Here is a 27,631-nt window from a genome sequence, read left to right as displayed (position 1 = left end):
CCATAGTAGTTCCAAATTTTAATGTTTTGGTTACCTGATCAAGTTTTCAAATTGTACCACCCAATGGCATCGTCAGACGTACTCCAAGGGGAACTCATAAATCTTCAACAATGCACAGGATTTTTAGAACAATATAAGTCACAGTTTTTGTTAAGTTATACACCTGATATCATACCACAACTGTGGGATATGTTATATTTATTTGATAATAATGTTAAAGATTTAGAATTATTGAACAAATTAGTCGATTCATTGCCAGAGGAAGACAAAACAAAAGACAATGAATTTATATCATTTATATTAGTAACAGTGATGTTGATATTGATATTATACAATTGTTAAAATCATATATATATATATATATATATATATATATTGTGATTTGGTTTTACATGTTTTTTTGAATGCAAATGCATAGCAGTTTTAATATACTGCTGAATACATCATTGTTATTGTTATTGTTATTATTATTATTATTAGCATTCGTTTGTTGCTGTTGTGGTGCATATTGCATTTGTTGTGCTGGTTGATAAGTCGACGGTTGATTAATAGTAGAATCAACAGATTCAACGTCTTTATGCCATTGATTAGGGATATTCCCATTTTGTGCATTAACCACAATTACACCATCATTCTTTGAATCCATCCCCCATTGAAAATTTGCCTCCTGGCAAAGACCTTCCACGGCAGGTTTGATCTTTGCAACACCGCCACTACTATGCTTACCTTTCCCAACAATAATACGAATATCTTGTTCGCCATGACTATTACCATATATGAGTCTTTTTTTCACAACATATTCTGCTTCACTAACATAAAGACCATGCAAATCTATCTCATTTGACATAGAGTCTTTATTATTTTCAACAAAGACAAATTCAGCCGCACGATTGTTAAGTTGCTGAAATTGACGATGTTCCTGATGTGATTTATCACTTAGTTGTTTTGCTCTACCTTTATCCCCATTCTTATAGGCTTGTTGTGATTCTGCACTTAATTGTTTATGTGTTTTAAAATGTCTTTGAGCTTGTTCTCTCAATTGTTTATATTCCACATCACTAGAATGATTATAATCAAATACTTGACGGGTCCCTACTGCTGCTTCAGCCATTCCTGTTATTAAAGGTTGTTTCTTTGCTTATAAATGTTCAAAAACAAATAAAACAACCATTAAATCGATGATACTTCAACTTTATATTTATCTCATCTGTTAAAAATGTAAATACAACTATAAGAATATTTCATTCGCATAAGGCTAACATTTCTCATTTTTTCCCATTTTTCTTATTTTTTCCATTTTTTTATTTTTTTTATAGAATGGTCACTTCACATAGTAATATCGACAATTGATACCGCCATACATTCCTGTTCTTATCGGTCTAAAAATTATACTGGTATATACAAAGAAACATCCTCTCTCACGCAATTGCAAGAAATGAAAATAAAAATATATAGGCTGTCCGCTACAAAGACATGCATTTACATATATTGGTTTGATTCGAGTTATTTTCGTGACCGCAACATTTGAAAATAAAAAATATGATAATATTACAGGAAATATATTGAAATATGATCACTACGTGTCAAGATCCAAAACATCTAGCTTCCAATAGCAACAACAGCTGAAATCATCGAGCTGATAACACATAAACTTGACCTCGGTTAACTATTCCTAATTTGGCAATCCCTATAATCATACATAAATTTGAGCAGAAAAAAGAACTATCACGAACTCTAACAATATCGTTGAAATGTTTAAACTAATAGATATTTATCTCCCGCTCCTCATCACCAATTAAATTAACATTTAACGAAACAGCGAATCAGGCAGCTAACCTAATTTTCACATGGAATGAACAGAGATCACACTGCGCAAAGAAGAAAAAGAAGAGGAAAAATTCAACATTTCGGATTTTATTCGTATTACGCGGAAGAGAAGAGAAAGTCATGGAGCAAGAAAATAGATTAACGAAAAAATACACACACAAACTAGAATTTGAAATTATAATACTTTGATGGAAAGAGAGGAAGCATATGATTCTACTAATTTTAATGATTAGATGTCACGAATCATTCATAGAGGATTATTTTTATTGAAACTTAAATTAATTTATATCACAGCGAAAACAATTGGATACCGAATTTAGAACTATTCAAAGTTTGCTACATATATATAAAGTAGACGTTTTTTTTGTTTTATTAAGATAACCAGAGTCACAAGTTGCACATTTCTGTTTTACCTTTTTTGTTTTTGAACTATCCATATATTTTACTTCATCATCTTTTTATTATTAATACATTAATAGAGAACTAATACTATCATAACTTCATATATTTCATTTACCTTCGTGTAAAAAACGTATTTTATAAAAAATGCTAGATATCGATATGAAAGGTGATGTACTATCCACCACATCACAGGATTTACATCAAAGGCATTCTCACCTTACTTTAAACTCATCATTAAACGATGAAGACAAAAAAGATACAAATCAGCAGCCTACTGAAGAAGTTCACCTAAGAAAATCTTTCTCCTTGTGGTCGATTCTCGGGGTAGGTTTTGGTCTAACAAACTCCTGGTTTGGTATCTCTGCATCCATGATCACAGGTATCCCATCCGGTGGTCCAATGATGATTGTCTACGGTATTATGATCATCGCAGCTATCTCTATATGTGTGGGTGTCTCTCTAGGTGAACTATCTTCTGCTTATCCACATGCAGGTGGTCAATTTTATTGGACTTTGAAATTAGCTCCAAAGAAACATAAGAGATTTGCCGCATACTTATGTGGTTCCTTTGCATATGCAGGCTCAGTCTTTACAAGTGCATCTACTACTTTATCAGTTGCAACTGAAGTAGTCGGTATGTATGCTTTAACTCATCCGGATTTCATTCCCCAAAGATGGCATATTTTTGTATGCTTTGAAATCTTACATGCTTTCCTAATGGTATTTAATTGCTATGGTAAATCATTACCATTGATCTCTTCAAGTTCCTTATACATATCATTATTATCATTTTTCACAATCACCGTGACTGTCTTAGCTTGTTCTTCAGGTAAATATAACGATGCTAAATTTGTATTTGCCACATTCTATAATGAAACTGGTTGGAAGAATAGTGTTATCGCATTTATTATGGGTTTGATTAACCCAGCATGGTCCTTCTCATGTTTGGATTGTGCTACACATATGGCCTTTGAAGTTGAAAACCCAGAGAAAGTTATCCCAACAGCTATTATTGGTACTGTTTGTATTGGGTTCATAACATCATTCTGTTATGTGATCTCGATGTTCTTTTCATTGCACGACTTGGATGCTCTTTTAAACTCTCACACCGGTGCTCCAATCCTGGATATCTACAACCAAGCTTTAAATAACAAAGGTGGTGCCATTTTCCTTGGTTGCCTGGTTCTTTTCACATCTTTCGGTTGCGTGATTGCATGCCACACATGGCAAGCGAGATTATGTTGGTCGTTTGCAAGAGATAAAGGCTTGCCATATTCTCACTTGTGGTCTCAAGTCAATCCAACTGTTGGTGTTCCATTGTACGCTCATTTAATGTCCTGTGCTTGGATAGCCATCATTGGTCTATTATACTTAGCTTCATCTACTGCATTTAACTCTTTAATCACTGGGTGTATTTCATTCTTATTACTATCATATATTATCCCAGTTATATGTTTACTAAAGAAAAAACGTAACATTCCACATGGTCCATTCTGGTTAGGAAAATTCGGTTTGATGTGTAACATTGTGTTAATAGGCTGGACTATTTTTGCTATTGTCTTCTTTTCCTTCCCTCCTGTACTACCAGTCACAAAGGACAACATGAACTACGTTTCTGTTGTGCTTGTGGGTTATTTCATATACACTGTTTTGTACTGGAAATTCAAGGGTGTCAAGGAGTTTAATTCTCTGGAGGATGATGGCGAAGTAGAGGATATACACGACAATGAATCTTACAATTCCGAAAGTAATAGTCCTGTCGAATATATGCATGATGATAGCTTTGAGAACACATCTGAAAACAACGGCGAAATCATACAGATTGACGAATTTATTACTTCGAAGAAGTAGGGTACAATCATCCTCATTCTACATCCTTTTTGTACATATACATATTCCATACCATTTATATATATATCTAATTAATGCATTAGACAACATACCAACTCAATAATTTTATATTTCCTAACAAATGGTCATTGTAAAGACTAAAATTTTCTCGTTTCCCTTCCTTGTTTGATGGATATTTAGTTCACATCTCGGAATTTTACCCTTAGCGATATTAATTGATTGTATAATAATACAACTTCAGAAGAAAAAGAAAAATATACGTACATATATATATTAGTGTGGAGAAGGACATAGACATACATCAACCATAAAGACAACCAACGATAATACATCGGAACATAACTATATGTTCAATCCTCACATCAATTGATACGAACGCTTTACTGATTCTGAATGTTTGACGTTAAAGATGCATTATATAAACTTGGGAGGTCACTGACGGCCACCGAGGATTCGCTCCCCTCGAACACCAGTGAGTCGCAAGCTTCAACGAAGAATGGCAGCAAACTCTCCCATACAAAGACAGAATCTGATATACTTCTCAGCAACAAGTGGGAAAATTATGAAGAAGATCTAGATACGCTACCGGAGGTAAACCTGGTCGGATACCTCCCTACCACCAAAAACCGTTTATTAACAGTCGGAATGTGTGATGAAATACGAATGTTAATGCCCCCAAGAATACAGTTATACAATGAATGGACATTATTATATAGTCTGGAACAACACGGGGCCTCATTACATTCGTTATATGCAAATGTAACCCCCGATGATGATGTCAATAGAAGAATCGGGTATGTCATTGTTATCAAAGATCGCCAGAATGGTATATTCGGAGCATATTCGAACGAACCTTGGTTACCACATGAACATAAACGTTATTATGGTAATGGTGAATGTTTCTTATGGAAATTGGAAAAAGTTCCTGATTTGGTGATTAAAAATAATGAGGAAACGAATAAAGTAGATAAACATGAAACAGAAGACAATAGAAAATGGCAGTTTCTAGGGTATCCATACACTGGTGTTAATGAATTTGCTGTATATTGTACATCTGAATTTTTATCAATGGGAGCTGGTAATGGTCGTTATGGTCTATGGTGCGACGGAAGCCTGTTGCGTGGTGTATCATATTCCTGTGATACATATGGTAATGAACCGTTGAGTAAAGAAGGAGAAAAGTTTCATATAATGGGCTTAGAAGTTTGGAGAGTTGGTTAATTCCGATTAAATATTTATTTACGTAATGATTGCATACCTTTACACATATTACGAAATGTGCAAGGTTCTACAAGTTTAATAATACTGATGAAAAGATAATAATTATATACTCAGGGCTGTCTACTTACAATTATAATTGTTTTTCTAAGTAGTATAGTAATGTAATATGAAATTAATTGACAAGCACCAGATAAATAAAGCATATGGATACTTTAACAGCAATAGACCTAGCATCGAACGCCTACTGAATATCTACATCAGTGACCCATTAATCAGTTGACTTTTCCTTTGCTAAAGCCTTTTCAACATTCTGCTCGGCAATAAAAATATCGAAAAGAAAAATTGATCAAATTTACAGAAGGAGGTGGTATTGACACTTTTGATAAAGGGTTTGCAGTTTAGAGATTGAAATAGTTAATATCTATATTTTAACAGTTCATATAAAGAGTAAATACTTGAAAGTTTACTTAAGAGAATCCGTACATCTAGGGCAACTAAAGCAAACCATCAGCAATGACATCGTTATATGCGCCTAGTGCAGATGAAGTAATGCAAAGACTTCGTCCATTTGGATTCTTTTTCGAGAAGTCATTGAAAGATTTGATAAGAGGAATACGATCACATAATGATACACCAGAACAACTCGAATTATTTCTAGAAGGGCAATTGTCGGAATGCAGACAAGAGGCCAATTCATCGAATATTGAACTGAAAACAAATGCTGTTTTAAAGCTTACGTACTTGGAAATGTATGGCTATGATATGTCATGGTGTAACTTCCATATTTTAGAAGTTATGAGTAGTAATAAATTACAACAAAAACGAGTCGGGTATTTGGCAGCATCACAATCATTTCATAAGGATGCTGATGTCCTGATGTTAGCTACAAACCTATTGAAGAAGGATCTCAAATATGGTAATAGCAACGACGTCTTCAAAGTAGGGATTGCATTGAGTGGATTATCTACAATTGTTACTCCAGAACTAGCAAAGGATATCGTGGACGATCTATTTTTAATGCTGAATAGTTCGAAACCATATATCAGGAAGAAGACTATCACTGCTTTGTATAAGGTATTCCTGGAATACCCTGAAGCTTTACAGAGTAATTTTGATAATTTTACTTCAAAATTGGAAGATACTGATAAATCAGTGGTATCAGCAACCATAAGCGTAATATGTGAATTATCTAAGAAAAACCCTACCCCTTTCATCAAATTATCGCCATTATTGTATGAAATACTAATCGATATTAATGATAACTGGATAATTATCAGGTTATTAAAATTATTTAGTAATTTATCCAAAATTGAACCAAAATTGAAGGGAAGATTATTACCAAAGATAGTAGAATTAATGGATTCAACTAACGCCGCTTCCGTACTTTATGAATCTGTGAACTGTATTATTTCAGGGAATATGCTTGATGAATCTGATTACGATGTTGCATTCCAATGCCTAGAGATTTTAAGTAAATTTTGCAATTCCCAAGACTCTAATTTAAGATATATCAGTTGTGTCTTATTTTACAAAATTGGTAAAATTAACACAATTTTTATATCTCAATACGATGAATTGATTATGAAATTGATAAGTGATATTGATATATCAATCAGATTAAAAGCTATTGAGTTACTGGAAGGTATTGTTTCAGAAGATAATCTGAAATTAATAGTATCTACGTTGATGAAGCAATTTATGGGAGACGAAGTTGCAATTATCGAAACCAGCAGGGGTAACTCAAAAGAGATACCAATTATAATACCGGATAACTATAAAATCAAAATTGTTAATGTTATTCTGAATATCTGCGGAATGAATAATTATTTAAATGTGGATGATTTTGAATGGTATAATGCGGTGTTGTATGATCTTGCTGTGATTTCATTAGACTTAAGTGAAAATGACTTAGGTTCAAAAATTGGTAATCAATTAAGGAATCTAATGGTCAGAGTTCCAGATATCAGACATACGACAATAGTGAATATAATAAAAGTCACATCCTTAGATTCGATTGAGATCAGATTACCAACAATATTGGAAAGTTGTATATGGTCGTTAGGTGAATATGCGACGTACGTAGAAAATGGTGATGCTCTAATAAAACTATTTATCAAGAAGGGTTTACATATGCAATATTTGACTCAAGATTCACTTATTGTTGCTTTAGTAAAATTATTCAGTTCGTGGTGTACCAGAAATAAAGATCAAGCCAATTACGTTAAAGATGTTTTAAAAGAACTAGTTGCATTTTTAGCCCAAACCAATTATTCAAAATCGTTTGAAGTTCAGGAAATAAGTGTCCAAATGTCTGAAATTTTAAAATTAAGTCTTGAGGCTTTAGAAGAACAATCAGATGAGATCCCACTTTTATTAGCCGAAGTTCTGCCTAGTTTTTTCAACAGCTATGAGTTGACACCAATATCACTGGGAACTCAAAAACAATTACCAAAGGGTATTGATTTTGACATTGATATGCCTTTCCTAACAAAAGAAGAATTGGACAACGTATTAGCCGACCAAGAAACCTTAGCTGAAGAGGATGTGGATATATATGATTCTGATAGATTTTCTTTGGCTAGTGATAATTATCATTACCCACCTGTTTCTGAGTATGAAGATAGAAGTAGTGATGACAACGAAACCGATAAGTTTAAAGATACTTATAACGATTTTGACGATGAAACATATAAGGAAGAGAGAAGAAAGGAAGCTTTATCAAATCCATTTTATTTAGACCAATCAATAGGAAATGGAAATCACGATAATTTGAATGATATTTTAGCTACTGACAATGACCAAAGGGAAAAAACTCCAAACGCTATTGATATTATAAAAATAAATAGCAATAAAGATGAAATTTCACATGAAGCCGTCAAGGCGAAACATAAAAAGAAGAAGAAGAAGACCAAGAAGGTTAAAGTACTAGCAGATCAAACAATAGTGATCCCAGGTGTTTCCAATATCAGTACTTATAATAAAAATATAAACTCAACGTCTCCATCTAGTCTCCCCAGTTCAAACAAAATTAGTTTGAGAACTCATACTAAATTAGAGGACTTTGATTTCGCAGAACAGAATAAGAATGATTCAGATGAGGACCAAGAATTAGAAAAATTAAGATCGAAATTCGAAGAACAAATTATAAAGGAGGATAATCTTAATAACTCTGAAGGTGAAGAAGTTGTTGTTATCAAAAAGAAGAAAAAGAAGAAGTCTAAGTCCAAATCAAAATCAAAGGAAGATGGTATGCTAAAAAAAAAGAAAAAAGAGCATACTTCAAATGAAGGAAATCAAGAAATCAATTCTCCAATTATAGAGGAAAATGCTTTCCCTTATACAAATGAAAAATCGAAGCACGATTAAGAACATAATTTGTATTTCATAATTCATCTATAATCATTAATACAATTAATATTATGAACTTTGTTTTATTTGCCAAAACAGAAAAGTCATATTCTTCCCTGTACAAATTCATTTCGCGGAAACGCCATACATAGTAATTTTTTACATTATAATTTTTGTATTATAATTTTTGTATTATTTGGTGTATTTTTTTCTTAGCAATTAAAAGAAAGTTAAAGCACCAAACTAACTTAATAGAATGACTTATTTTATATCAAACTAATTGAATAAAATGTCATTTAAATTGATCATTGACGAATCCGAAAAACATAATGTCTGGTCTCGTGCAGTTCATATTTTGTCATCGGTAGATGAGAGGATCAGAATAACAATCACCGAGCAAGAAATAATTTTATGGGCTGTTAACCACACTTTCACTACACTATGTCAAATACGATTTGAGAAATCATTTTTTGAAATAATGGAATTTAAACCATATGAAATCACATTTGGTGATAGTGGTTTACAAATTATAACTGATTCTCAAGGGAATGATCATAAACTGTATTCCTTTAAAATCAATGCCAAACTTCTTGCCATGATGTGCAAGAAACCTGAAAGTGGTAGCGTCACTCGTTTCACAATAGCTATTAATAATACAGCTACCTGCCCAGAGACATTAATTAATCAATTGCTTGTGCATGTTGAATTAGATTCCTTAATATCGAAAGAATATTCGGTTCATTTCGAACCTATTAAGTATGATCCTATTGTGATTAATTTGAAATATAAGAGAAAATTTGTCAATGCTTTTGGATCAAGTGCTACACCAGAGAAACCTGATGGAAGAATGGACCCTGATTTAATCGAAATATTTCAATCTGCCGAACATGAACTGTCAACGTCACTATTCAATGAAGAATTATATTCAAATGAAAAAACCGAAAATGAACTTACAGAAGATGACGAGATCAACTTCATCAGTTGTAATCATGGTCTCATTAGAAATTTTGTCGAAAATTGTAATGTTAACGTAACTGATGAAATGGAACTAAAAATTGGATCAAAGACTATGTCACTAACGGCATTTACTAAATCTATTACTGACAGAAGTGGTGGTATACTAAAAAAAGCTATGAGAGTATCAAATATATTTGTCTTGAGTGACTTAGATCTATTTTGTCTATTCACTGTTGAAGGTCAAAAGGGAATAAGACAAACGGACAACAAACCTTCTTTTAAACGACTTGTATTCAAAGCGAAGGATTTCAAAAATTTTGTGAGTATGGGTAATGTCTGGAATAATTTAAGAGGTACTTCATCTAATATTATAAGCATTTGGTTTTGTCTTCCAGGGGATCCTATTATGATGGAAATGTCAAAAGCAGGCGTGAAAATTGAGCTAGTAGAAGTTACAGATGGTAATAGGAACTCATCAGGACCCCAAAGTGTGTACACCCATGGTGAGACAGCGCCTGAAACGGACTATGTCTCACCACCAAAGAGAACTACACCTGGACGTAGACATGATTCTAATGAAGAACAATTATCTTTATTGAAGCCATTGAGAGATGCTACGGTTCTTCAGTCTAATAATATGGTAATCAGAAATACTAGGTTAAGTCCTCTCAAGAAGTCGCTAACGAATGAAACTGAGGAAAATGACGCTGAAAATATAGGTTTAAGATTAAGTCCCAGAAGATTATTTATTAGGGATAATTCAAATGATATATCGAGCGTTACATCAAGAGACCGCAATACAAACTCAAATGTCCATGTTGATAGCAACTTTAATTTACCTACAGGAGTGGACAATATAAATAAGTTAGTTCCTCCTGAACGAAGTGACACCACAGTTGGTTGGGGGAAAAGAAAGATGGATGGAATGAGTGATGAGGAGGATAGAGAAACTAACAAGCAAGAAGATCAAAGGAGTATCCTACAAAGGGAGAAAAGAAAATATATGAAAACTGAACATAAAAATTCTAGAGATGAGCAAGACGAATTTGGACCTACACAGATATCAACGGCGAAGGACATATTTGAGTAACCATACAAAATCCATCTGCTTATTATTTGTAGAGATCTGGAGCAATGAAGCATATACGTAGTAATTTCTGAACACATATAATTTTTGTTCAAAGTAGAATAGTACGGAAAAACTATACACGATCAATTTTATATAGTGTAACATCTAATAATATTAATAGCATCAGTTATTTTTACTGAAAAATTCATATTTTTTATGTAGAATTTGAATATTAAAGGACGGCAACTGAGGGCATCGGAAAATTTTGATTACCTGTGTTTTAAATGAAAACAGATTCAGGATAATTTAAAATGATGATATCGACTTAGTTAACATGGTCCTTCATATAGAACCTCATGAAACGATAAACAAGCCTATAGTAAGAATGAATTATGGAAATGATAGTAGTAACACGAATCAACATGAATACTCTAATAACGTACCTAGACCAACATTTTCCGGAGTACTAGGTACCGGAAGACCCGAAGAACGCCCACAACCTAATGAAAGAAACTCTTACATTACACAAGCACAATTTAGCTCCATACCATACCAACAACAGAATGGTTACCCATCGGAATTTCAGGGCTATAATAACAACTATAACAATTACCATAACGTCGATAATCAGGGTATATTATATAACCAACTTCCGCAACATTTAATTAACAATCAGTTCAATAATGATGCCTATGCTTCTCAATATAACAATCATGGCACATCATGGTCTTATAATGATACGAGGAACGCAATGATATATAATAACCCCAATACTTATAATGTTAATAGTAAAGACGAATCTAGTAAGGAGATCGTTAGTTATGAAGACATAGCACCAGTTGTACCAACTAATATAAAAAAGAAAAACAACAAGAAAAAATTACAACATAAACAGCAGAATAATATAAATCACAACAATAATGGTGAATCTGATGGTCCTAAAGTGACCGTTCCACCAATTCCTGACTCTACGTGTGCGTCCTCAAGTTTAAATGATGATTCCAAGGTTGAGAAATTAAATAATCTCAAAAATATGGCAAAAGAGACTTTAATATCAAAAGGGGATACATTTCCAGGGTCATTGAGATTAACTTCTCAAAATGATGACGATGACGATGATAACGATGACCACTCACAATCTTTAACAAGTAAAAGTAATATCAATATTCCAGGCACCTCAATAAAATTAGATACAGATGAAGAGATTACAAAATGGAAGGAAGAAAGAAGAAAGATGTGGTTACTAAAAATATCAAACAATAAAGAGGAACATATGAAAGCAATGGGTGTCAAAGAAAACGATCTAAAAAATACAAGTGTATTGAAAGAAGCCAGTAAACAAAAAAAGTTCATTCAAAGTATAGAATCCCAAGTTCATCGTTATGATCCAAAAGCCAATCTTAACCTAAAGGTTGCTCAAAGGGAAATGGCAACTGAAAATGATAAAATTTTGCAATTCATTCAAGAACTTGGGGATGCTAACTTGTTAAAGTATGAATTAACTGCAGCAGAAAAGGAGAAACTATTCGGGAGTGGACCAACTAACTTTAAAAGAAAATTTAAGAACTCACAACCATATGGTAGAGTTCAGAAGAAAAAATTTAATAATAACCAAAGATATGATAGTAGCTCAAAATGAAAAGTATTTTGTGAATTATTCATTAATTAAACGTTAGTTATAGAAAAAGCACTATATATTTCTATTTTTCCATACATGAAATTATGGGGCACCTAAAAGGGTAGCGCCAATGCTACCTATAAGCACACCTGTTAAAATACCATCAATGAAAGTGAACCGTTTGTTATTAAGGACTAAGTTATTATATTTTCGCTCTAATATCTCACCCTTCTTAATCTTCGAAGGTCCCTTATGATCTTTTAATCCGTGCATCGTGCTCAGCCTTTTCTTCTTAATTGGATGTTTTTTATTCCTTTGACCCATCGATTTCAGGTGATTTTTTTTTTTATCAGTATAACCACAGTTATGAATATTTTTAGTATCCACAGAAGTTACATTATCACTCAGTGCGCTAGAACTTAATGTTTTATTATTTTCTAGTTCGTTACTCGATTGTTTATTTTCTGTCATGTTTACTAATAATCCTTGGACAGTAGTCATAATATTTAGAAATTCTTAATCAACATATGAAAAAGTGTATTATTATTGGAATTAAATTTTAATTTTTATGACATACATATATATAATAAACAAGATTATTAAATAAAAAAAATTAACTGGAACACGACTCCCACTGCGTTTTACTTCTGTTTCAAATCTGTTCTAAATGTTATTAAAATCATATATTGAGAGATACAGAACTATTGCTTAATTTGTAGGGTTCATATCACTACAGATATAAATATATAACTTAAATAAGCAAAATGATTAAGACAGTTCAACCCAAATTGGATGTTTTTTCATTGTTGAAATCTCTTTTATATTGTCTGAAATATAAGCCGATAAAGTAATACAACTTTGATCAATTTCCAAAAATATCTTTATAGAAGTTAAAGATCACATAATCACACAGGTACTGTTAGATTTTCTTTTTGAGCTGGTGCTACTATTCTGAGATGGAGATATATTTTGTGATTTTGGCTGTGAAGACATTTTTTTTTTGCGTTCACTATTAAGGGTCTTTTTATGATGTTGTTTGTTTGTTTGTTTCGTTTTTAGCTGGACATGTTTCTGATCAACAATCTTACTCATCGATTTTGCCATTTTTCTGTCTTCCTCTTCCTGTAATTGTAAGGCCATTTTCCTATCAATAGATGTCATTTCATTATTATCACTGATTATTTCTTTCCCAGTTAATATATCTTCGTGGATTGGTAAATTCTCCATGAAATCACTATCATAAAAATCATTTAAAGAACTATCAGTTGATATTAGTGACTCCCAAATAATAGTAGACTGCATCTTATACCCTAAATCAGTAACTAAAGTATATAATATATCATCCCTCTTTAGTAGTGTTGCAAAATGATCATTTCTAAACAGTACACTTAGGGTGTTGTTCGGGAGTATCTTTTGTAGATGACAAATACCGTCAGAAGTTAATTGTGTTGACGAATCATTAAGAAAAGACTTTAATTTGTCAGATTTTTCGAATATACAAGTTTCATTTACATTGTCCTGATATCCTTTATTGTTCGATATTTCGTCTGCATGTGCATACATATTAAGAGCCTCATCATAAGATAGTTTATAGAGCTCACTGTTCTCATCTTGACCATTTCCTATTATCCATCCATGTACCAAACGTACACCAAATAATCTAAAAAGTGAAAGTTCCGCTGAATCCTCGAACGTTCCATCGAAGATAGGGTTGACGTTTAAACCTGTATTTAAATTTGGCAACAAAGTTAACAATTTAGACATATCAGATTCTTCCTTTGAAATGCTAGTATCTATATAGTCATGTTTAGTTTTGCTTTTTGTGATATGTAGTGCAATAGATGCAATGACTTCCAATAATTCATGTTGCTGTACCTTTTTTGAATCTTTCACTAAAGTCTTTAGATCCTCAGTTTCATTTTCAAATTGGGTTTCTAGGAGAAGTACATTAACTAATGCTATAAGTGCACAGGGACCATTTTCATTTTGCAACAAAATTGAACATTTCTTTTTTCCATATTCAATAGATTTAGTTGCATATTGGATACACATAATGTTTGGGATATCAAATATAGGGAAGAAGATGGGGGTTATTCTTCACAGTACTTAAATATGACACTATCTGCTTCTTGCCATATAGTTGAGTTTATATATTTGTTGATCACCCTCCCTAACAACTTTCTAATGGGGTAAAACCTAAGGGTTTGATGATGTAAATTTTACTAGAAGTGAACTTCTAGATTAAGAAAAAAATATGTCGACATAACGAGCTTTTGTAGATATATTCCTAAAAATTAAATATTTATAACTAAATTTCTAGAAGATCGACTTAATAATGTTAAGTCAAACCATAACAATTATCATACAGTAATCGAAGATTGATTGATATGTACGCTATATATGTGTAGCAGATAATTCACAATTATTAAGAATAAATCTTCCCAGATATCGTTCGATTTGTGGGAAAGTATGAAGTTCAATAGAATAAGGACTTGGTCGCAGAAGAGAGAGAATTCGGAAGAATGATGAATAAGAATCCCTAAAATAAGAATAAGATGGGGTTTGTATTTTGTAATTTGTATATTTTATATTATAAATTTGTAGTATCCACATCAATTGGTTAATTAAGAGACCATGAAATAAATCATAACAAGAGAATCAATTATTTTCAAAGAACGCGACGGAAAGATTTTTACCAAAAGAAAAGATGTTGTGTTATAAAGGTTAATTAACATTCATAAAGGAGTGGTTTGTCAATCGACATTAATTTGATTGTCCTGATAGTTTGTATTAAGGCAGTAATAATACCAAAATGATTTGTTTAAATTAAGATTTTATCCAATCCACATATTAGTACCATTAGCCATTATTGCAAGATACAACTTCATGAAATTGCATTATTGACTTCAGGGATCATTATTTTTGTAACTTGGCCAAACTATCCAATAAGTTTTGAACATTGTTACCACCTGCGTTTGGGTCCTGCGGAGGCTGTTGATGCGGATTATCTTGTCTTGAATTCATATTAGAATGGCGGTCTTGATTATAGTCGTTAGTACCCATCTGTTGATTTTGAATTCCAGTATTCTGACTATATCTCGATGGTTGTTGCTGTTGCTGTTGTGCAGATTGTAGCAATCCAAGCAATTGTTGTTGTTGATTCGGTTGTTGTTGCTGTTGTTGTTGAGCAGTTGCCAATAAATTCGCAATAACATTCGGAGGTAAATTTTGCAAAGCACCAAGTAGCTGTTGTTGATCCATTTGACCTGGGTTAGCACCCAATAGAGCTGATAATTGATTGTTCTGTTGCATTGGAAGTGGGTGGTTTTGGGGAGGAGGAGGCATGTTTTGGTAGTTGTTGTAATTTTGATTGTTTTGGTAACGACCATAACCTTGACCCATTTGGGGAGGAGGAGGTATACCATATCCTTGTTGTGGAGGAGGCATACCATAATTTTGAGGAGGTGGTGGCATGCCATATCCTTGTTGTGGAGGTGGCATGTTATAGTTACCATAGTACCCTTGTTGTTGTTGAGCAGGTGGCATGCCCATTGGAGGTTGTTCATAACCAAATGAACTACTGTTAATTGGGCCTTGCATTCTGCTACCATTCTTTCTTGAAGTCTTTAGGTTGTTGAATATCCCAACGGCATCTTGAGCTGAAACACCGACATATTCGTCGAATTTAGTTTCCCCTTGTGGTCCTTTATAAAATGTTTGAATATCGACGTCGTGCGTTTTATTAACTAAAATTACACCCCAAGTACCATCAAAAGCAGCATCATTAACTAATTTCCATAGCTCCATGCGTGGCTTTAAGAACATCATATCAGTTTCTAAGCCAGTACCATTTTTAATACTATTAAAGATTTCGGTTGCATACGATCTGTCTGCAGTTCTTCTAACAAAGATCAAACACTCTGGGACTCTACGTTTGGTTCTCTTTGAGTTACTAGCATTTTCTCTATAGTTATCGGTAGATCCATATTCGTCATTATCGAAAGGTCTCTTTGATGTGGATATGAAAGTGGAACTATTGTTTGCACCGTGGTCACCATGATCAAATTGAGGACGTGCGTTGGAGCTTGAAACTTCAAGGATCAGTTTCTTTCCAAAATTGATTTGTTCCGATTCAACCTTGATTGCATCCACCACACTTTGATGGTTGTCATACTGAATGAAACCGAATGCATTCTTGATGTTAATTTGAAGAATGTGTCCATAAGGATGGAAAATTCTAAATAGATCCTCTTTGGTAACATTCTTTAATGGTAAGTTACCAATAAATAATCTTGATTTAGGTGGGATATTATGCATTTCAGTAATCTTGTTTTCACCTTCTAAGTAAATATTGTAAAGTTCACGTTCCTTAGCATTCATAGGTTCATTCAAATCAGTTCTACCTAATGCAACATTGTCTCGTTGAGGTTGAAAGTTGGATTGCATTGGACCAGTTCCAGTCGGAGCTTGTGGGATACTAATTGAAGATATGTTCAGAATAGAGTCACTATTTGGAATCTTTGTAGCAGGATTAGTACTTAACAATTTCAAAATTGTAAAAGCCTTTCCTTGATCTGGTAACTGTTTGAAATTCTCATCATCTAACAAACGACTCTCTTTCATGTACTCCATTTGTCTCTCTAAGAGAGATGTATCTGTTTTTTCAGAGGTTGAGGTCTCTGCGGTAGAAACTTCTTTAGATTCTGCAGACTCTGGTTCCTGATTTGTACCAGTTTTCTCTTCTTCTTCATTTTCAACCTTTGAGGTCTCGCTTTCATCTGATGAAGATTCTTCACTTTCACTAGACTCCGAATCCTCATCGTCGTCATCATCGTCATCGTCGTCGTCGTTGTCTTCGTCATTATCAGCAGTAGCCCCATTGTTGCTATCTTTATTAGCATTTTCAGTTTCTTCATCAATTTCTTTTGTAATTTCATTGCTTTCTGGGATATTTTCATTCTTTTCTTCTTTTGCTGCATCTGCACCATCATTATATAGATTTTCGGTTTCACTATCATGATCACTTTCAGGGTTATCATTGGAGGTCTCCTTTTCCATAGTAGTTACCGATTGATTTGCATTATTTGTCTCGTTAAGAGTTTGTTCAGGGGTTGGTTGTACTTCCATATCAGTTGATAGAGATTCGGCAGGCACCTCAGGGACGTTCTCCAATGGATTGCCAGTGTTTTCTATAGGTTCAGACATTGTAGTTAAAAGTTGTAACTTTGACGTATAGCTGTTTACCTTATCGTTTCCTTCTATTGTAATATAACAAAACAGTTTGCCACTTTATCTCTGTTGTGTTTCTTAAATATGAAGTTGGTAAGGAAATTTCTTGGAAATAATTTTTTCTTCATTCCCATAATTTTTACCTCCCATAAGCAGAAAATTTGTGGAATTACCCGCACTATTATCACATGCTCAAATTCAATTTTTAACTGCAATCTACGTTTCGATAGTTAAAATATACCCCATTCCAATATAATCATACGAATTCGAGATATTAAATCATTATCAAGTGGGTTCTTTGCTGGGTACGTAGTTTGTAATATAGATCCTGTTGAGTATTGTTTTGTGATGTTAAGATTGGCTAAGAGCCCTATATCTACCAAAATTGTCTCCAGAGGATTTAGTTTTACAAGTAAAAAGATAATGAGTCAAGATATGAAAATAAACGATGATATTCCCTTGAATAAACGGATTGATGGGCCAGTACTCTGTTCAGTAAGGGATACTATTACCAAATCAATGCCAGGATTAGTCAATTTATCGATATACAACGATTCATACAAACATGAAGGCCATGATGGGATTGGTAATTCAAGTAATAAAACAGAGTCTCATATTAGATTAGAGATCATTAGTGATGAATTCTCTGGGTTAAATCTACCTAATCGTCATCGAATGATCTACAAAATGTTGAGTCACGATATGAAGAAATACGATATACATGCAGTACAATTAAGTACTAAGACTACGTCGGAATCCGATAAACGTTAGTTTTGATTGTACAAGTTCGTGTTATGGGAGTTCACTTTTGAATAAATACTAGTTATATAATGATTATATAAAATTGTATATATATATATTCTTTTATTGAGACTACATTCATGCAAAACATGGAAGAGGTGGTAGCAGATAAAATATCATGTAAATATATTTCGGTAAGATGGACAGGAAACTGAATATTTGTATATATTTATCTATTCATCACTCTTTAAAAACTGTTCGTATTGCTCTAACGTAAACAATTTATCCAAAATTTCTTTGTTTGTAGCTTCATCGACTTTTAACTTAGCAATCCAACCTTTACCCATCGGATCGGAGTTAATCAATTGCGGACTACTTTCTAAGTCAGTATTACCTTCTACAACAGTACCACTTACTGGAACATAAACTTCGGAGGCAGATTTCACAGATTCAACAGAACCAATTGAATCAGAAGCATCGACTTCTGTATCAGCTTCAGGTAATTCGATGTAAGTGGCATCACCTAAAGCAGCAGCGGCATAGTCTGTGATACCTAAGAAAGTGGTACCATCAGCATGCATTGCTAGCCATTCATGGTCCTTAGAATATTTAACCAATTTTGGACCGGCGGGACTGAATTTAAATGGTAGTTCGTTCTTGTTTAAATTATTGTTACCATGAGAAGTAGATTGGCATCTTAAAAATAAGCGTAGAGATGGAGCTTTAGAGGTATTTGAAAAGACACGAGGAACTGTTCTAGTCAAAGATTTGGCAATGGTAGAGGTAGATAACATTTTATACTGCTTATTGAGAAATCTCTTTTAATCAAGGTAGAGAAACTGGGGAATATAGAAGATAGAACTGGTTGTTGTTTTTTGAAGTTAAGGGGGGTTGAACAAAATTACAAAGAATATTCTAAAATGTAATAATCAGTAAATATAAACAATTGCAAACACCTTCTTTATATATTCTAACGACATCATCTGAAAGAGAAATCAACTTACCGTTGTTCCGTTTTCTCTTCCTTAAACCTAGAATTGAATCACTTCCCAGTTGTGCACCTCACATATCCCAACGGACCTTTTCGCATCGTTCGTTATCTCACATTTTATTATGGCCAAAAACAGCACGTTATCTGTGCCGTTATCACCAGGGTCAAAAAAAGAACAAGATGAAATTTTGATCTGGTTGGCAATTAGCCAGAGTCAAAATAAAACAATAACAGGACGATTGTTTTGTTCAAAGTTGTGACATTTTGAATTGATACAGAGACGTTTTACATATAACGAATATTATGTAGATGATGTATAGTATTTATCTAGGATGGGCTGTACCTGTTCTTGCAACGACGGGTCATCTTGCATAACTTGTTCTAACAAATTTTTGATGGAGTTCTTCACGGGAGCTCTAAACATGATTAAGAATTTTAAAGTTTGAAAACCGAGCGCACTTCTACCTGGATCTAGCAATATAGATTTTGTCTTGTCGAAGTGTGCTTGTTCTAGTCTTGGAAGTTCACTCATCAGTCTGATGAATATACGACGATGCTGGTTCTCCATGAATGGAACTAGATCTTCTAATACTTTTAATGACCATTTGGTGTAATTGTTTACATCAGGATCACCTAATTTTAATATGTATGTGCTGTACCATTCTTCATTTAACCATTCGATCACAATTGAAATCGTACTTTGAAAATCTGTCAATATGTAGGATAATAATTCTGAACGGATTAAATCACTGATCTCGGGGGAATCTGTAGTACCTCTTGTAGCGAGTCTTATAAGTATATGATACCAAGATTCTTTATTATTCCAATCTAATAGCTTAACTTTTTCTAGAGGTGATTCTAATTTTGAAGATGTCAACTGTGGTGAAAATGTATTATCTTTTATGTTCATAATTTTTTTAATAATTCTTTTAGCCATCTCTAATTTATGATCATCAGAGATAGGTTGTGGCTTGCCGAGAAACTTGACAATATCAAAATCACCATTAACATTCTCATCTAATTCATCGACTTCTAATTCGTTATCATCAGAGGGAAATTTTTCTGTCTTGATGTTATTGTTTATATCATCCTCTGTCTTAGGTCTTTTCATGTCATGCCCATTAGTGATTTCATCATTATCCAACTTACGTTTATTATCATTGTTTCCAGTTGAATTATTAGTTGTTTTTGACATTAGATCCGTGTACCTAGAGGCTACAACGGATAAACCTGATATTAAGTTGGTTGTTGATGCCCTAAATATAGCTTCAGTGGCTAATTTGGCTAGTATTTCCTGGGGGTATTGAGACAAATCTTGTTGTGAATCTCCACTATTCATTAATGAAAAAACAGATCCATATGAATTGTTAGTAGCTACAGGAGATGTATTGAAAAATTTTGTAATATTATTTTTCGACATGGTGTATTGTTGTAAATTTTTGAGTAACGTTAGGGTATTACTGTCTAAAGGTGTTACGGAATTTGTAGAATTTGTAGAATTACTATTAATACTTCCACTGCTGTTGCTGCCACTGCTGCCACTACTAGTAACACCACTCGAACTGTTATCATTCATTGATCGATTGGCAAAATATTTCTGCTTAATCTTTGATCTATATGACATTATCTTTTCCCTTTCTGGAGCTTGAATTTTGTTTTCTACTTGATTCTGATCAAAATTTAAGATACCTTTACTTTTTGATTCTTCACCTATTATATGTAACGTTTGGGATATTTTAGTTAATTTACTGCATAATGGACCTGATGATCCATTATTCTTAATTAAATCATTCTTAGTACCAAATTGAACAAAATTTTTATAACAACGTTCGACGTATCTTTTAGACAATTTATAATTAATCGTAGAAATGTTATCCAATTGATATTTTGCGTCAACATTAAATTTCAATAACCCTGTCAAGATTCTGGTCATAGTTTGTGGTCTTTCCTTCATTATAAACGCCAAACAATTAATAATCCCAATAAAAACAGAACTAATCATCATTGGTTCATCTATCAAATAACTTATTAACAAGCCCAACAATACTTTAGATTCTGCCTCTAATCCCGATTTGTTAGAAATCACTGGATGATTATCAGGTATAGAGGACAAGTTAATAGTATACAGATAATTCCCATGAGGGTTATTTTGAATACTCGATGATGATGATGGTGGTGCAAGATCCTGTGGTCGATTAGTCTGTACAATTATACATTGAGAGATGAACTTAACTATGGCAAGTTTACAACCAATATGTCTAGCGTCATTGATTAAATCGTCATTTGAGGAGTCTCCATTAACAGTATAACTTTTCCATTTTGTTGTAATAAATTTTTTAAATTTTTGTAATTTATCCCAAAGTTTATCATTTGAAGTCTTTGCCACTAAATCTACTAATAATGGATAAATACCTGAAAATGTTAAAATAGTAATCTGTAATGTAATGGGATCTTTAGATCTATGACATACCATTGATAAAGTGTCGATATGTTTAGCAGCAATAAATGGTAATTCACTTGTGGAAATCTCTTTGTGATTTAATATATCAGAAAATAATTGAGAGAAGAATCTAGCCAAGTCAATACATTCCGATGATTCTGTAGTAGAATTGCTATCGTTATTATTGAATGCATTGACTAAAAGAGTATCTGTAGTTTCAAGGACTTTTGGTAACATCTGTTCTGGATGATTATGCATTGCCAGGAGTTTAGCCTCCTTCAATTGATCCAGTTGTTTTTTACTGTCCATTGTTTCTTCTTTTTGCCCTTCGTGAGTGTGTTCTAATAATATATATATATAATTGAATTAAATAAGCCTGCTCTTATCCTAATAATTAAAAAGAGCGAGACACAGAGAGGCTATAAAGAGAAAGAGTTACCTAAATAATAATAAAGGGAAAATCACTTTGCTTTAGTAATCTGTGTATGTGAATCCAATGTACAACTTGTAGTGTTTTATCGATTTGTACTTTATTAATTACTAAATATTTAAGTATACTGTTTTAACTGTTAATGAATGGGAAAATAAATTCAAAATATAATTATATATTTCAACGTTGTAAACGTTGAAATTAGCAAAAAAAGGAAAAATTAGTGAATACGTGAGCGATATCCATCACTATTCACGACTGACACCAAAGCTCACTTTTTGTTTTTCGCCAAACGCGCCGTCCCGCCGCGAGGTTGTTCCCTCTTTCTCTCCTATAGTGTAAATTTCGCACAATTTTTGGATGAGCTGTCATCTTTCTGTGTGAGTGTAGTAAATATCTTATCTGTACGGGCGAAAGATTTGGTTTACAGCTCAAGTCTGTAACGAAATCAGTGAAAAAAAAAAATATTCAAATCATTTCAAGGTAAACATATAATTAAATGCAACGAAGAATATAGTTTGGGGAAGTTATTGAAGTTTGGATTTAGTAGTTCGTAATCTTTTTCTGATCAAGTGTATATATATTTATATATATAAATACATATAGGAGGATAAATATGAGTACAAGAAGATCGAAATTTCTTTTGTTGGATGTGTTTTCCAAGACAGAAGAAGATGTTCGTGTACGTACCAGCACTGGTGGTATCATCACTATAGGTTGTATACTGACTACATTATTGCTGCTATATCGTGAATGGACCCAATTGACCGAAATAGTAACGCGACCACAATTATATGTCGATAGAGATAGTGATGCTAAATTGTCTTTAAATTTTGATATTATGTTTCCTGATGTCTCTTGTGATATATTAACATTGGATATTGTCGATGAATCTGGCGAATTACAATTAGATATATTGGATTCAGGTTTCATAAAGACTAGGTGTGATCAAAATGGGAAAGAACTCATCACAGAGGATTATAAGATGGGTACTGATTTTAAACCAGATACTTCAAAGTTGAACCATGGTAGCGAATATTGTGGTTCATGTTATGGTGCCCTAGTTCAAAATGCTAACGATGCGGTCTCCCCAGAACATCGTGTCTGTTGTCAAAGTTGTGATGAAGTCCATCAAGCTTATTTGGACGCTGGTTGGGCATTCCTTGATGGTGCTGACATCGACCAATGTGAAGAAGAAGGTTATGTGAAACATATGAATGATCATTTAAATGAAGGGTGTAGAGTACGTGGGAGTGCTTTGTTAAGTAGAATTAGAGGTAATATCCATTTTGCACCAGGGAAATCATTTATTACTAAAGATATAGAAAGAAGAGGAATATCTCATAATCATGACTCTTCGTTATATGATTCCCATAGGGAATTGAATTTCAATCATATTATTCATCATTTGAGTTTTGGCCGGCCTGTAGATAAATCGCATGAGAAATTGAGACGTAAAGATGAAGATCTATCGGGAATCTCTACTAATCCATTGGACGGTGGTGAAGTGAAATCAGATCGTACTGATGCTCATTTATTACAATATTCGTATTTTGCTAAGATTGTTCCAACAAGATACGAATACCTGAATGATAAATATCCAGCAGTAGAGACTACCCAGTTCAGTGCTACATTCCATTCAAGACCTATCAGAGGAGGTAGGGACGACGATCACCCAACTACAGTACATGCTAGTGGTGGTACCCCTGGTGTCTTTATCTTCTACGAAATGTCAGCATTGAAGGTCATCAACAGGGAACAACATGCACAGACATGGTCAGGGTTCTTCTTGAACTGTATTACTACCATTGGGGGTGTCCTTGCAGTGGGTACAGTCGCAGACAAGATATTCTACAAAGCTCAAAAATCCATTTGGGGTAAGAAGTCCCAATAGACAGTACAGCCCTCTGTTTTTTGTAGAGAAGCCCACCCCTGCTTCTCTCTCCCTCCTCTCGAGTGAGAAATATACCCTACTATATAGATGTATATAAATGTATTAAAAACAATATCACTATTGTTATTGTCACTGAAGATACAATGGTGAAGAAAGTGGGGTTGCCCATTGTCATCGATATATAGTTTATTGCTAGCTGCTCATCATCATATACGAACTGAAAATTTCTGTTCGACCCGCGAGAGGGGCTGTCGATTCCCTACAATATTTTCTGTGTGTTTTCCCATTGTCCTTTACTGAACAGAGAGACGACTGGCTGGCCACATCTCTCTGACAAGCAACGCTTTGATGGATTATTCTGATAGCTAAATATATATTTATATATAAATATATAACAAATATCAATGTAAGCTCGAAGCGGAACTAATAAACTAAACTGTAAGTTTAATAGAACATCATTAATTGTCTGACGAGAAGTGCTTCTAGCTTATTATTGACATTAACTACAATTGTACAGTATTTCTTTTCAACTAGAATCCATTCCTTTATTTATCTTTTGTGGTAAATCATCGCCAAATTATTTTACTTTGGATATTTTGATATTTTGATATTTTAAATTGTAAATCAAAATATACATTCGGTAAAGAATATAAGTGAACATATATTGATTTTGTTGTTTACATTATTTTAGAAAAAATAGGTATATACTAGGCTATGGTAGTGGTCCAAGCTAATAAGAGGCCGTCGTTATCCCTGGTGGATAGTGGGAAGTCTGGAATTAATATAGTGATGAGTAATGTCATGAATACAGCAGTCACTGAAAGTGACTCGTTATATTACGTGTGTTTGAATATCAAAAAACGATTGGAAGTATTACCTCAAATACAACCATATTTGAATTTAGCTTATACTTCAAGCGAATTATTGAGTGAAAGACAATCATTGTTATTATCTCAAAAACAACAACAACAATTGTTAGAACAACAATCATCTCAATCAGGTAACTCAGTGACGACTAATAATGTACATAGTAAGAATAATAGTCATAGAAGTATTTCTTCAAGTTATAGTAATGATGGATTTGGAATGATCGGAAGTACAGGGAATTCAACACCCACAACAATGAGATCTAGTTCTATATCAAATATTAGTTTCAAAGACGAATTTACATTGGATGGTATAACATATAATTCGAGTAATGGTCACAATTCAGTAAGTATGGATGATACTCAATTGACATATAGTATGGGTATTTTACCAATTTCTATGGATTGTGATCCCGTTACCCAATTAGCGCAATTGTTTCAACAAGGTTCACCGTTATGCATTTTGTTTAATACAGTAAGACCTCAATATAAATTACCTGTAGTCTCATCTGATGATTTAAAGATTTGCAAGAAATCTATTTACGATTTCATTTTAGGCTGTAAGAAACATTTTGCCTTCAATGATGAAGAATTGTTCACTATATCAGATGTGTTTGCAAATTCGACCAATCAATTAGTGAAAGTATTGGAAGTGGTCACTACATTAATGAACGCAGCTCCTGAAATTTTCCCATCCACAGTTAAAGTCCAACAAATGATAGACGCAGACTTAGAACAAAACCATAAATCAAGGGCAAAAAAATCTAAATCTCATGAAGAATATGATAAAGTTATTAAAGAATTTATTGCTACAGAGAGAAAATACGTACATGATTTAGAAACATTAGATACGTATAAACAGCAACTATTAGATAACAATTTGATTACTTCGGAGGAACTATATATGTTATTCCCAAATCTAACAGAAGTAATTGATTTTCAAAGAAGATTTTTAATATCATTAGAGATTAATGCTTTAGTAGATCCACAAAAACAAAGAATTGGTGCATTATTTATGCATTCTAAGTTTTTTTTTAAATTATATGAACCATGGTCCATTGGTCAGAACGCCGCTATAGATTTCTTGGCAAATACATTGGATAAAATCCAAGATTCAGATTTAGTGATTAAGAACAAGTTGGAATTGCAATCTTTCCTTTATAAACCTGTACAAAGACTCTGTCGTTATCCATTGTTATTGAAAGAATTGATTTCATGTAATTCGCATGATGAAAAATCAAACGGTTCAGATAATATCTCGAAAGAATTGGAAATTGCATTAGATATATCAAAAAGAATTGCAATGAGTATAAATGAAAATCAAAGACGGACTGAAAATCATGAGATTGTTAAGAAATTATATGGTCGTGTATCAAACTGGAAAGGTTATAGAATTGCTAAGTTTGGCGAATTGTTATATTATGATAAAGTGTTTATCTCTACTAATAACTCTAGTGAACCAGAACGTGAATTTGAAGTATATTTATTTGAAAAAATCATTATTTTATTTTCTGAAATACAACCAAAGAAATCATCTTTGATATTAAAGAAGAAACCAACTTCCTCGGGATCAAGTTTAACTCTGAACTTAACATCGTCTAATCATCATAACTCCTTTTCTAATATATCATCGGGAAATAGTAGCGGTAATAGTAGTAGCATATTTGGTTCTAACACTAGCACAAACAACGCGGAGCCAAAATTGGATCTGAGAGGGCGTATTATGATTATGAATTTGGATCAAGTGACTCCACTGGATTCAAGATCATTGAATATTACATGGGAATCTATAAAGGAACAAGGTAATTTCTTACTGAAATTCAAAAATGAGGAGACAAGAGATAATTGGTGTTCGTGTTTACAATCTTTAGTACGCAGTGTTAAGAGTGAATCGTATAAGAGCAATCATAGTGAAAACTCATTTGTATCTACAACAAGTTCAAATAACCCTGGTGATAGGCCACACAGTGATAAAAGAAAGGATAGTAGAGCATCTAACAGTAGTTTATCTTTTAAACGTATGTCCGATACGTTACCAAAACAAAGGCGTAGAGTATCTAATTTTGATGCAGAACAAAAAAATAGTAATATTCCTGAAAACTTACTTGTGTTAAAAATCGCATTCAATGATGAATTTGTTAATGTATCGATTAATATTGATGCCAAGTTTGCCAATGTTTTGGATACAATACAGAAAAAGATAAATCACAATGTATCGAAAGTTAAATACCAGGATGAGGACGGTGACTACATTGTACTTGCATCAGACGACGATTGGATTGTGGCGAAGGACATGTTAAGGGAGAATGGTGAATATTCGCTAAATATCTGGGCTTATAGCTAGTTTAAATTCTTAAATACATAACAAAAAAAAAAAAAAATAGATTAAAAAAAATATTAATGAAATTTAACAGATGTATTGGGTTTTTATTTTCAAAACGTATGTTTATGTAGATCTAGTAGACTGCAATAACAAATCTTATACATACCACGTATTAGATGGTTAATTAGAATATACGTTTTTATTTTTTTAAAATATGTTTTAAATGAATATAGAAGTTATACATACATATGACCAATTGCATAAGTATATTTTTATAAAGAAGTTATTAAAAAGAAGGAAAAGTAGAAAAAAAATGGAAATGCAAGTAGGTTTATAGTCATTAATTCTTATTTTTTTGCTCTATTCTCTTATAATAATTCCCTTTGGAATGAATTTTTGTTGTAATTTTTTTTTTTTTTGAATG

The 27,631-nt window shown here is 33.0% G+C and overlaps 13 protein-coding genes across 13 annotated transcripts; 8 read left to right on the top strand and 5 right to left on the bottom strand.

The window, feature by feature from the left end:
- Positions 1–388: 388 nt before the first annotated feature.
- Positions 389–1,111, bottom strand: KABA2_06S03322 (Smr domain-containing protein; the record flags this gene model as incomplete). The annotated part of the gene is made up of 1 exon (XM_041551255.1): positions 389–1,111. The coding sequence occupies one exon, from the start codon at positions 1,109–1,111 to the stop codon at positions 389–391; it is 723 nt and encodes a 240-aa protein (XP_041407189.1).
- A 1,262-nt stretch (positions 1,112–2,373) lies between these two features.
- On the top strand, positions 2,374–4,080 carry HNM1 (Hnm1p; the record flags this gene model as incomplete). The annotated part of the gene is made up of 1 exon (XM_041551254.1): positions 2,374–4,080. One exon carries the CDS (start codon positions 2,374–2,376, stop codon positions 4,078–4,080), a length of 1,707 nt encoding a protein of 568 aa, XP_041407188.1.
- Positions 4,081–4,473: 393 nt separating this feature from the next.
- OXR1 (Oxr1p) lies at positions 4,474–5,301 on the top strand (the record flags this gene model as incomplete). Its single annotated transcript, XM_041551253.1, has 1 exon — positions 4,474–5,301. The coding sequence occupies one exon, from the start codon at positions 4,474–4,476 to the stop codon at positions 5,299–5,301; it is 828 nt and encodes a 275-aa protein (XP_041407187.1).
- A 513-nt stretch (positions 5,302–5,814) lies between these two features.
- On the top strand, positions 5,815–8,667 carry APL5 (Apl5p; the record flags this gene model as incomplete). Its single annotated transcript, XM_041551252.1, has 1 exon — positions 5,815–8,667. One exon carries the CDS (start codon positions 5,815–5,817, stop codon positions 8,665–8,667), a length of 2,853 nt encoding a protein of 950 aa, XP_041407186.1.
- Positions 8,668–8,938: 271 nt separating this feature from the next.
- On the top strand, positions 8,939–10,696 carry DDC1 (Ddc1p; the record flags this gene model as incomplete). The annotated part of the gene is made up of 1 exon (XM_041551251.1): positions 8,939–10,696. One exon carries the CDS (start codon positions 8,939–8,941, stop codon positions 10,694–10,696), a length of 1,758 nt encoding a protein of 585 aa, XP_041407185.1.
- A 364-nt stretch (positions 10,697–11,060) lies between these two features.
- RSA1 (Rsa1p) lies at positions 11,061–12,314 on the top strand (the record flags this gene model as incomplete). Its single annotated transcript, XM_041551250.1, has 1 exon — positions 11,061–12,314. One exon carries the CDS (start codon positions 11,061–11,063, stop codon positions 12,312–12,314), a length of 1,254 nt encoding a protein of 417 aa, XP_041407184.1.
- Positions 12,315–13,190: 876 nt separating this feature from the next.
- Positions 13,191–14,345, bottom strand: MIY2 (ubiquitinyl hydrolase 1; the record flags this gene model as incomplete). Its single annotated transcript, XM_041551249.1, has 1 exon — positions 13,191–14,345. One exon carries the CDS (start codon positions 14,343–14,345, stop codon positions 13,191–13,193), a length of 1,155 nt encoding a protein of 384 aa, XP_041407183.1.
- An 864-nt stretch (positions 14,346–15,209) lies between these two features.
- Positions 15,210–17,498, bottom strand: NAB3 (Nab3p; the record flags this gene model as incomplete). Its single annotated transcript, XM_041551248.1, has 1 exon — positions 15,210–17,498. One exon carries the CDS (start codon positions 17,496–17,498, stop codon positions 15,210–15,212), a length of 2,289 nt encoding a protein of 762 aa, XP_041407182.1.
- Positions 17,499–17,870: 372 nt separating this feature from the next.
- Positions 17,871–18,293, top strand: BOL1 (Bol1p; the record flags this gene model as incomplete). Its single annotated transcript, XM_041551247.1, has 1 exon — positions 17,871–18,293. One exon carries the CDS (start codon positions 17,871–17,873, stop codon positions 18,291–18,293), a length of 423 nt encoding a protein of 140 aa, XP_041407181.1.
- Positions 18,294–18,496: 203 nt separating this feature from the next.
- On the bottom strand, positions 18,497–19,057 carry GCV3 (glycine decarboxylase subunit H; the record flags this gene model as incomplete). The annotated part of the gene is made up of 1 exon (XM_041551246.1): positions 18,497–19,057. One exon carries the CDS (start codon positions 19,055–19,057, stop codon positions 18,497–18,499), a length of 561 nt encoding a protein of 186 aa, XP_041407180.1.
- A 498-nt stretch (positions 19,058–19,555) lies between these two features.
- PTA1 (RNA-processing protein PTA1) lies at positions 19,556–22,003 on the bottom strand (the record flags this gene model as incomplete). Its single annotated transcript, XM_041551245.1, has 1 exon — positions 19,556–22,003. One exon carries the CDS (start codon positions 22,001–22,003, stop codon positions 19,556–19,558), a length of 2,448 nt encoding a protein of 815 aa, XP_041407179.1.
- Positions 22,004–22,740: 737 nt separating this feature from the next.
- On the top strand, positions 22,741–24,018 carry ERV46 (Erv46p; the record flags this gene model as incomplete). The annotated part of the gene is made up of 1 exon (XM_041551244.1): positions 22,741–24,018. One exon carries the CDS (start codon positions 22,741–22,743, stop codon positions 24,016–24,018), a length of 1,278 nt encoding a protein of 425 aa, XP_041407178.1.
- A 714-nt stretch (positions 24,019–24,732) lies between these two features.
- CDC24 (Rho family guanine nucleotide exchange factor CDC24) lies at positions 24,733–27,228 on the top strand (the record flags this gene model as incomplete). Its single annotated transcript, XM_041551243.1, has 1 exon — positions 24,733–27,228. One exon carries the CDS (start codon positions 24,733–24,735, stop codon positions 27,226–27,228), a length of 2,496 nt encoding a protein of 831 aa, XP_041407177.1.
- Between the last annotated feature and the right edge of the window lie 403 nt (positions 27,229–27,631).

Source organism: Maudiozyma barnettii (genome assembly GCF_903064755.1).
Source record: "Maudiozyma barnettii strain CLIB 1767 genome assembly, contig: KABA2_06, whole genome shotgun sequence".
Lineage (NCBI taxonomy): Eukaryota > Fungi > Ascomycota > Saccharomycetes > Saccharomycetales > Saccharomycetaceae > Maudiozyma > Maudiozyma barnettii.
This window is presented reverse-complemented; position numbering and strand designations above follow the sequence as displayed.